Consider the following 11,024-nt stretch of genomic DNA (forward strand, 5'->3'; position numbering starts at 1 on the left):
ACCTGAGCTTACCACTGATTTTCTTTGGGACACATGCTCCAGTTAGATATGTGAGCATTTTGGGCATGTGTGCTAATGCCAGTAGGTTAAATGTTCCCTCTTCTATTCAATTTGAGCAGTGAGTGCCAAGTAATTCAAGAGATCACTTGGGTACATGAATGATATTCAGCATTCACCTCTGAACTCCAGTGCTTTCCATAACAGGAGCTCAGTCTTTATTCAGTTGAGAAGAAAAAATGGCACAGTACATTCACCCTCTCTCTACCCATTGCCTTGTCAAAATACCTTTCTGTTTGCCCAATCCCCTCAGGTTAAAGTCTGAACTATTTATCCTGGTTTCAAAATACTACCATAGGCTGCATCTAAACCTCTAGTGTCTCCCCTTACTGCCTGTCTGACTTAAAGAGTATATCTGCAATGTAGTCCTGATGCTGGCTGTATTTAGAATAAGATACTTCATACCTGGCATGTGGTCAGTTAGCAGCAGGAATTACTATTACTACTATAATCACTACAGCTAGAAACTTGCATAGTCAAAACTGAATTCAGTTATTGCTGAGTTCAGTGGACTTTTCTCCTGGTGATTCATTGTATACTCAAGTACATAATTAATCCTGGATAGTGGGATTTTAAGTTTATGTTCCTTAGCTCCTCTGCATCTTCTTGTGGAATTCTCTGGGCAAGGGAGAGTATATGGAATTTTAGTGACCAGAGAACAGGACTAGTTTTCCTCTAGGTTCCTCTAGGGGTGTGTGTGTGTGTGTGTGTGTGTGTGTGTTATAATTTATATATATATATAATATGTATATTATACTATATACTATAGGTTCCTCTCTCTCTCTCTGTATATATATATATATATATATATATATATATATATATATATATATAATATTATAGTGGAACATAAAAAGGTGTGGTGGAGAAGGAAAGAAGAAAGGGGCATGAAGAAGCTATAATCCCCAGAGGACTATAAATTCCCAGTACCCTATACTTCTTCTAACCATGCCCTACCTGCCTACAGTTTCTACTTCTACCAACTAGTTAATTTAAATTATTTATCCACCAAATAGATTGATCCACTGATGAATTTAGAGCTCTCATATTCCAAACTTTTCCCCAAAGACTCACCTCAAAACATTGCTGCATGGGAGACCAAGTATTTAATAGATGAGCTTTTGGGGGACATTCCAAACCCAAACCCATGATATGTTAGAGGTTACCTTTGATATCACTTCCTCCACAAATGAAGAAATCATTTCTACAGCACCCATTAGAGAGGTTTACCCAGCCTCTGCCTATGTGTACCTTTCTCTCCAAATCCTAGCACTATTTGGCCTTGATGGCAAGAACTGTCTTTTTCCTGTGACTTTTGGCCCTTTTACTCATGGATGTCATTCTGTCTGCTGAAAAGACACTTTTTCCTAGCACAAATATGGACTACACTGGCTCTGACAACCCTCTTTCTCTTTTGATTTAGATGAAGGATCTAGCAGCCAAAGCAATCACTCAAAGTTCAAATCTTATCATTTTTGCTTTTTTCCTTTTGGCCTTGGTTTTGTAAATCAGTTTTGAAAATATCATCCCATGGTTCATGTCAGGGTTAATTTATAACTAAGAATGTTCTAGTTTTGCAATAGAGGGCATGTTATAAAGATGGAAAGGTATTTCTTTCAGAGAGGTGCAAGTGACTTCTTGAGAATGTGCTGTAAGTACTTATTTTCTCTTTGGGAACTTTAAACATCTCTATCAGAAGCCAGAGTCCCAAATAACTGTGAGCTCCAAGTTCCTAGGTCCAGAGGCCAAGGTCTAAGTATGGTCATCTGATAATTGACCTTCTAATCAGCCTTGGTCTTTTACAGAAAGAGGACTCTTGTGACAATATTGAGATTGGTTAGAGTAGTTTAAGGAGGAAGGGGTGGAGGAAATAGCAGACAGTGTGGTCTGATAGGAGTTGACACAGTGGTTCTGGCCATGAACTGAGGCAATGGAAACAGAGGAATGGACAGAAAGCAAAAGTTGTGAGACATATTCAGGCAGTGTTCATAGGGCATCATGATTCATTAGAAGTGAGGAATGAGAATGAAGGAAACTCTCAGGATGAATCCCAGGTTTCAGGCATGGAGTTCTCCACAAAGAGTGATGAACTAGACTGTGATGGATTAAAGATGAAGGAATGCGCTCGAAGGTTAGGGAAATGATATGTTTATATTTTGAAACTTTGAATTTTCCCATTTGAGACCAGAGCATGAGTAGATCATCCTGGAGGATGTGTCCAGTATGCAGCTGGGTAGATGTTTAAGAATTCAGGAGAACAATGTGGACTAGAGAGAAAGTGGTTTGTGAGGTAACATTTAAGTTCCTAGTATGAAATCATTCAGGAAGAAGAGGAAAGTTTGAGAAAGGAGCCCTGTCTTGACTCCAGAGATCTCTTTATTTTAGCCACTTATCCATTGTCATTGGTTAGTCCACAACTGATTCCCTTGTGCAGTTTCCTTGTACTCTTCCAGGTTCAGAGAAGCATATGCTACAGCATTCTGATCCCCCTCTAATAATTACAAAATAACATGCATGTGAGAATAATAGTGTAAATAGGTCTTAAAATTATAAATGACTCTTTAGATGAATCTGATGGTAAAAGAGATCTAAAACACAGAAAGCTGTACTTTTATTTTCTTGTTGTTTGAAAATACTACTGTGGCTTCCATGTATTTAATAAATGCACAAATTTTTGCTCATGACTTTGTACATGGCTCCATAAATCACTACTGTTTTATTCTAACTAATCACATGCCATATAAATTCCTCTTATATTTTTCTCTTAGCTATGGAAATTATAGGTGTTCTATCATCTCATTTCACAGATGTTAGCTTAAGAATATACTAAATTAAACACACCAACACAATTCAAAATACTAAACTATAATAACATAAGCAGAAGGAGTGCTAGTTCTACCTAGGAATTCTTCCCTCTCCATAAGGCTACTCTAGTTTAAACAAAAAGTAATTTGATTTCAATCAACTTAATATACTCACAGTATTTTCATATGTTGTTCTTACACTTAATGAGAATACATGGCATTATTTTTGTGGCCCTAACAACACATTTCTCCTAGTAACTGCCCCAAATAGATATGTAGTAAGCTTTATTTTAAAAAGATGTTTTAGTTGTAGTTGGACATAATACCTTTAATTAATTAATTAATTAATTTTTATATGGGCTGAGTATTAAACCCAGTGCCTCGCAGTGCTAGGTGAGCGCTCTACTGCTGAGCCACAACCCTAGCTCCTGTCATAAGCTTTTTTTAAAAATTGTATTTATAGAGGGGCAGAATGCCTCTCTATTTTATTTGTTTATTTTTATGTGGTGCTAAGTATCAAACCCAGTGCCCCACATATGCTAGGCAAGTGTTCCACCACTGAGCCCCATCCCCAGCCCCTGTCATAAGCTTTATAGAGGAGAGAAATAACCACCCATTCCTTGGTGAACACACCATCAAATATTTGCTATTGTTTTATTGATCAAGATGGATGATTTTTATGTCTCTGGATCAGAGAGTGTTTAATCCAGCTAAGCTTCCCCAATGGTTCTCTCAATTCATCTTTTATAGATTATCTTCCTTCCAGAATGTCATTGTTCTTCTATCTGATTCTGTTGGTACTTGGGCTTCATGCTACAATCCATTGTACACCACCTAACAGCTCTGAAGGCAAAGTAACTACCTGCCATTTGCCCAAACAAAATGCCACTCTCTATAAGATGTCATCCATCAATGCTGACTTTGCATTCAACCTGTACCGGAGGCTCACTGTGGAGATCCCAGAACGGAACATCTTCTTTTCCCCTGTGAGCATTGCTGCAGCTTTGGCCATGCTTTCCTTTGCAGCTGGCTCCAGTACCCAAACTCAGATCCTGGAGGTCTTAGGGTACAACATCACAGACACTCCAGTGGCAGAGATACAGCAGGGATTCCAACACCTGATTTGTTCACTGAATTTTCCAAAGAAGGAACTGGAATTGCAGATGGGAAATGCCCTCTTCATTGGGAAGCATCTGAAACCACTGGTAAAGTTCTTGGATGATGTCAAGACCCTCTATGAGACTGAAGTCTTTTCTACTGACTTCTCCAATGTTTCTGCAGCCCAACAGGAGATAAACTGTCATGTGCAGAAGCAAACCAAAGGGAAAATTGTGAACCTAATCCAAGACCTCAAGCAGAACACCATCATGGTCCTGGTGAATTATATTTATTTTAAAGGTAAGGCTCTAGTATGTCAATTTCAAGTCTACTGTTCAGATACTTTGGTGGAGCGCTGGGGGGAGCTCATGGTCTCTTATTACTGGCATCAGTAGGTGTCCCTCACACCACAATGATCTGCTCCACTGGACATAGCTGTGCATAGTATTGGATCATCCAGGAAGGACACACAGCTCTGTGAATGAGCCCAGGAAATTTCTAGGGAGAGCGCCCTTTCAGAGAGGTGGGTGACAATGGTATGAACATCCTGCTCATATTTGGCTAAAAATTTGTGGTTTTCAAAATATTTGGTGAAGTTGGACAAGCCTGTTCTTGGCAAGTAAAAAGATTTATATGTAAACTCTACTGTGACCCGCACTTGTTATGCATATTTGTACAAATTACATAAATACTTTTATCATGTATCATGTACTCCTTATGTACCAAACACTATGCTACATATGATTTACATATATTGTCTTATCCAATCCTCATTTTCATCTAATCCAAGTTCATACAGTTAATAAGTTTCAAAGCTGGTGTTCCCAACCAAGGCTTTCTAACTGTAAAGCTGTTCCATGTAACAACAAGAAATCATTGTGCCAAATAATTTCATATAATTCTATAGTATATGTCAGCCAGGTTGGTGGAGAAGTGAAAAATTATTGGCCATAAACCACACACATATAGGTGGTTAAAGTAGCAGAATGGATTTTTTGTCTCATTTCACCCTGTATGTTGGATGTCCTTATACCTTTTATGGAAGAGAAAATTGTCGCTCTGGTGGGCTCTGTTTAAGTATATTGGTTTTGAACACAAACAATGCCATTTGCTAGCTGGGTGACCATGTCAAGTGACTTTGTTTCTCTGATCCTAAGCTGCTCATTGTAAAACTGGCTGACAGTTGGTACCTACCTCTTGGTAGTCTTAATTCTAGATGAGATGGCAAATGGAAGCATTCTCATTGGTATTAATACTGGTTTAAAAGAAACACCTCTCTTTTCTCTGTATTTTAAGCCCAGTGGGCAAATCCTTTTCATCCATCTAAGACAGAAGAGAGCTCCAGTTTCTTAGTGGACAAGACCACCACAGTGCAAGTACCCATGATGCACCAGACAGAACAATACTATCACCTGGTAGATATGGAATTGAACTGCACAGTACTGCAAATGGACTACAGCAAGAATGCACTTGCACTCTTTGTTTTTCCAAAAGAGGGACAGATGGAGCAGGTAGAAGCAACCATGTCATCAAAAATACTGAAAAAATGGAACCGCTTACTGCAGAAGGGGTAAATGATATAGAGAATATGAGGGGTAAAAGGTGGGCATAATGGTGCAGGTAAGACAAAGTTCAACAGAAACCCAGAAGCTGGAGAATGACCCTGAACCAGTTATGTGATTATCATTAGAGTATGCCAAATCAAACCATGTGCCAGGCCCGTTGATGGACACTTTATCACTTCATTTGACCTAAGCACTTTGTCAAACCTGCAAGGAGGTAGTATTATTGACATCTTTCAAATTAGAAAGAAAGGCCTAGAAAGATAAGATGAAGTCTCCAAAGTCAACCAGCTAATAAATTGTTGACCTCCTCAACACCAACTAGAGCTTTGGGGATGAGTAGGATTTCAAAGTTGAGTTGGTTGGGCATGATTCTGGGCTGGGAGTACAAGATGGTAAACTGTTATATTCCTAGATGGTATCCTTTGACCTTTGTGCCACTGGCTCCTTAACCTTGGCCAACACCACCAAGATGTTTCCTTTTTATAATAGAGGAGTTGCAGCCCAAAGTTATAGCCCAACATTGGCTAAACAGAATGCATTCCTTCCACATAACTTATGTGGTTTTTATATCATGTATTCATCTACATAGCAGTGGTTATCAATATTTAAGGGAAGATCAGAGTCTATTAAAATATCATCATGAGAGATATAAAGAAGGAGAGAATCGCAATTGGTGTAGTGATTGCAGTATCTCTCCTTCTTCAATCCCCACAGGTGGATTGACTTGTTTGTTCCAAAGTTTTCCATTTCTGCCACATACGATCTTGGAACCATGCTTATGAAAATGGGCCTCAAGGATGTCTTTGCTGAAAATGCTGATTTTCTTGGACTCACAGAGGACAACGGTTTGAAACTTTCCTATGTAAGTTGGTAGATTAAGAGTCCTTGAATTTATGAGTTGGAAGAGCCATTGAGAGTCAATTAATTCACCCCTTTCATTGTATCACTGAAAAGAATCTGTTATCTATGGGTGTGACTCCTTCTAGGCCACAATTACATCAGATTTATTCCCATTACAACAAATAAGTCACTCCAATAGCTCCTTCCATCTCTTACCTAAAATGACATTAATGGAAAACCTTAAGAATCAGAAGTGACTCTGGTGAGATACAGTTCTGAGGATGGGTCAGGTGCTTAACAGGTGACTCTTGGAGGCAGAAGGCCATGGAGAATAGACCTAACAACTAGCCCTAAAATGCCAGAGATTCTTTAACTGCACTTAGCCAAGTAGCCTTTATATTCAAGCAGCATCAACATAATATAGAAAATGGGTGGTCCCAAATATCCTTTTTTCCCACTACCTCCAAACCTTTCCAAAGACTGTTGTTATAATTTCAGGGGACCAATAATGTTTGTTCTCCTCACCACAGGCTGCCCATAAGGCTGTGCTGCACCTTGGTGAAGAGGGGACTGAAGATGTAGAGGTCCCTGAAGTTGGATTCTTAGATCAGCATGAAATAACTCTTCACCCTATTATCCAATTTAATAGGACCTTTCTGCTGATGATTTTGGAGAAAAGCACTAGAAGCGTTCTGTTTCTAGGGAAAGTTGTGGACCCAACAGAAGTATGATTTGGGCAATTGCATGTTCATATTATAATGGCAAATAAATAAATATAATGGTAAATAAATAAATAAATATAATATCCTGATGTGATGTGATTGATGTGGGCTTGAACTTGCCTTCTTTTACAAAGGGGTGAATATTGGACCTGGTACACCTGCCTGTGAAAGATTAATCCTGTGACTAAAGATTCAGAAAGTCAATGGCTGATTTATTTGTAACAGAAGAAGGTTCTATGTTAATATATTCTTCAGAATCCCTCCCCCCCAATTATTTAGCCCCAGAAAATTTGACTGGAATGACCAATGCCTTTGCCATTGAAATAGTTGAAATGCAGGTCAGGTCCTCATATTCCAGTATTCCAATAAGATCAATGGATATAAAAATGCCCGGTAGTGGCTTATATGTAAATTTCTCAACTTCCTTCCTTCTACCCTTTAAGAATGCTTCTCTGTGTTCTTGTCAGAACTGACATTGGTAGGTTGAATGAATTTTTTCCCACTATAGTACTGAGAAACAGAGCTTACTGCTTTGTGACCTAGTAAGCATGGAACAAGAGACAAATAAATTCCCCTGAACAACCTTACCTTCCCCCAAATGTTCTCATCTTGCTAAGTTTTAAGCTGCCAATGGAGAAGGAGTCATTCACTCATATTATATCTTATAGCCACTCATTCTCAGTGTTCTAATCAGACAGACTCTTTTTCAAATATTGCACTCCTGTCACACTCCATCAAGTAGAAATCTCCTCGTTACTCTCTTTTGGTCTCTATCTTCAATGAAGTTTTATAGTTTTTGAATCCTCAGAGTTTTTCTGCCCATGCATACCAACTCACCTCACTATCCAAAGTAGATTTAATTTCAGATAATATGTATTCAAATTCCTGTATTAGGATTTGGCATACACAAATAGCACAGTGAGGATTAATTCCATAGTTAATTCTAGTCCCAAGGTAAAAATCTTTCAGCAATAGGGAAATAGCAACAAATGCATAAGTGCTATTGCAGATGTTGTAATTCCAGATTAAAATAAATATATGTTTACAAAAATGTGCATATTTGTATACATACACATTTTGTAAATATATGGGTTTCAAATTTTTTTTCTTATTAGACACACTTTCTTGTAGGTTTTCTCATTTCTGATATAGTTCACACTTTGGTTTTATGGATATGAAATTGGAAGCCTAGAAATGGATAGTGATTCCTAGTACAGAAAGTTAACTATTGAAATGGAGTCTGGTTTCAATGAAGTTACATTACAATCCTACTTCTGCTACTTACACTATTTTGTAATCTTGAGCAAGGTAGCTAAATCCTGTACCTTATTTTTCCAATCTATAAATGGAAATACTAATAATATTTATGTCATCACTGTATACCAAAAAGTATGAGATGCAGCAAAAATGCTGACATTAAAATACATAGTGATAAATACATTAAGTGGAAGAAAGATCTGAAAAGAACCCTAACTTTATATCTCAAGTAACTAATAAAAAAGTTGTGCCTAAAGTTAGTGTAAGAGAAAAAATAATGTTAGAGCAGAAATAAAACACAATATAAAAATAGAAAATAAATAAATTAAAATTGGTGTTTGAAAAGATGGCAAACCTGTAGGTATTCTAAAAAATAGAAGACTCAAAATCAGAAATAAAACAGGAGATAATACAACTAATGACACAAAGTGGATCAGAAGGTAGGCCTGGGTACCCTCCTCCACCAGTGGGGCAGACACCCACCAGAGCAGACACCCACCAGAGCCCAGCTTCCAGCACAGGACTGCCTCTTCTGACCAGAAGACTACCGAGGGAGTCCAGGTCCATCCCAGATCCATCTATACCAGCCCACACAGGACCCAGGCTCACAGTAGGCCTGGGTCCATTCTTCGACCAGCAGCACTAGCCAGACCCCAACCTCCAGCACAGGACTGCCTCTTCTGACTAGCAGACTAATTGGGAGCCCAGGTCTGACTGAGATCTGTCCACACCAACTTGCGCAGGACCCAGTTCCAGGGTATGTCTGAGTTCCCCCCCCATACCCCCACCTGGGACCCTAAGCCTAACCCACATCCATCTTGGGACATTGCAGTCATTGCCATAGCCTTACCCATGCAGTAACCCCTAACTTTTTGACAACAGACAGGGCCTAGAAACAGCTGCATCTTAGAGCAGGCATCCCAAAGGGAGTATGAGGCCCACACTTTCAGCCCCATCTCTGTAAGACATTGCTTCCATTTTGAGGCACCATAACTATTATCTCAAATTACCTCAGCTATTGCTGCCACCAACTTTAGATGCAGTAGCATACATTGACGGATACTAACAGGGTCTGGAAGCCCAACATCAAGGTGAGGTACAGATAATCTGCAGGAGTACTACAAGAATATAAGGAATAAACTGTAATATCTCAGATCCACACTGAAAGAAAGGAAGACACATAGACAACATGAAAAATCAAGGGAGGAAAGTGCCCCAAACACACCAGGATACTATAATAATAGAACCCATGAACAGCGAAGTTGATGAAATGTCAGAGAAGGAGTTCAGAAGGTTCATATTTAAAATTATCTGTGAATTAGAGAATGGCCTAAATGAATAAATACAGGCAAAAATTGATAACTGCAACAAAGAGATAAAAGAGCAAATACAGGTAGCAGAAGATTACTTTAAGATGGAGACAGAGACTCTGAAAAAAAGTCAGAAATCCTTAAAAATGAAGGCTACAATAAATCAAATTAAAAAATCAATAGAAAGCATAACCAACAGATGAGATAACTTAGGGAAAAGAATGTCAGATAATGAAGAAAAAGTATACAATCTGGAAAATAAAGTTGAACACACAGTGAAGATAGTAAGAAACCATGAATAGAACATCCAAAAATTATGGGATAGCATCAAAGGACCAAATATAAGAGTTATTGGGATAGAGGAAGGCACAGAGTTTCAAACCAAAGGAATGCACATTCTGTTCATTAAGATAATACCAGAAAATTCACCAAGCATAAAGAACGATTGGAAAACCAATACAAGAGCCTTACAGGATGCCCAATGTACAAAATTACAGCAGAACTACACCAAGGCACATTATAATGAAAATGCCAAACATACAGAATAAGAATAGAATCTTAAAGGCTGCAAGAGAGATGAGTCAGATCACATATAGGGGGAGACCAAATCGTATCTCAGCAGATTTTTCAACCTACAACCTCAAAGCCAAGAGATCATGGAACAACATATACCAAGCTCTGAAAGAAAATGGATGTCAACCAAGAAGCTTTAGATTGATGATGATATAAAAACCTTCCATGATAATTAAAAGTTAAAAGAATTTACAACTAGAAAGCCAACACTACAGAACATCCTCAGCAAAATATTCCAAGAAGACAAAATGAAGAACAATGAGGAAAATCACCAGAGGGAGGTATTACACTAAAGGAAAATCTAATCAGAGGCAAAACCAAGTCACATTAAATATCAAAAATAAACAAAAATGCCTGGGATACAAATCATGTCTCAATAATAACCTTGAATATTAATGGCCTAAACTCACCAGTCAAAAGACATAGACTAGCAGGTTGGATAAAAAAAAGATCTAACAATATGCTGCCTCCAAGAGACTCATCTCATAGGAAAAGACATTCACAGACTGAAGGTGAAGGGTTAGGAAAAATCATACCACTCACATGGACTGCAGAAGCAAGTAGGGGTTTCCATACTCATATCAAATAAAGTAGACTTCAAGCTAAATTCAAATTAAAAGGATAAAGAAGGACACTTTATACTGCTCAAGGGAAGCATACACCAACAAGACTTAACAAATATAAATATATATGCCCCAAACAATGAAGCATCTACATTCATCAAATAAACTCTTCTCAAGTTAAAGAGTCAAATAGACGACAACACAATAATTTTCGGTGACTTTAACACACTTTTTT

The 11,024-nt window shown here is 38.2% G+C and overlaps 1 protein-coding gene across 1 annotated transcript; it reads left to right on the forward strand.

Annotated features, from left to right (window-relative positions):
* The first annotated feature begins 1,647 nt into the window (after nucleotides 1-1,647).
* Serpina7 (serpin family A member 7) lies at nucleotides 1,648-7,167 on the forward strand. Its single transcript, XM_005323392.5, has 5 exons — nucleotides 1,648-1,708; nucleotides 3,612-4,259; nucleotides 5,256-5,529; nucleotides 6,239-6,386; nucleotides 6,895-7,167. The coding sequence occupies exons 1-5, from the start codon at nucleotides 1,657-1,659 to the stop codon at nucleotides 7,093-7,095; spliced, it is 1,323 nt and encodes a 440-aa protein (XP_005323449.2). The 5' UTR covers nucleotides 1,648-1,656; the 3' UTR covers nucleotides 7,096-7,167.
* The last annotated feature ends 3,857 nt before the right edge of the window (nucleotides 7,168-11,024 follow it).

The sequence above is a fragment of the Ictidomys tridecemlineatus genome, chromosome X, assembly GCF_052094955.1.
Source record: "Ictidomys tridecemlineatus isolate mIctTri1 chromosome X, mIctTri1.hap1, whole genome shotgun sequence".
In the NCBI taxonomy this organism is placed as follows: Eukaryota; Metazoa; Chordata; class Mammalia; order Rodentia; family Sciuridae; genus Ictidomys; species Ictidomys tridecemlineatus.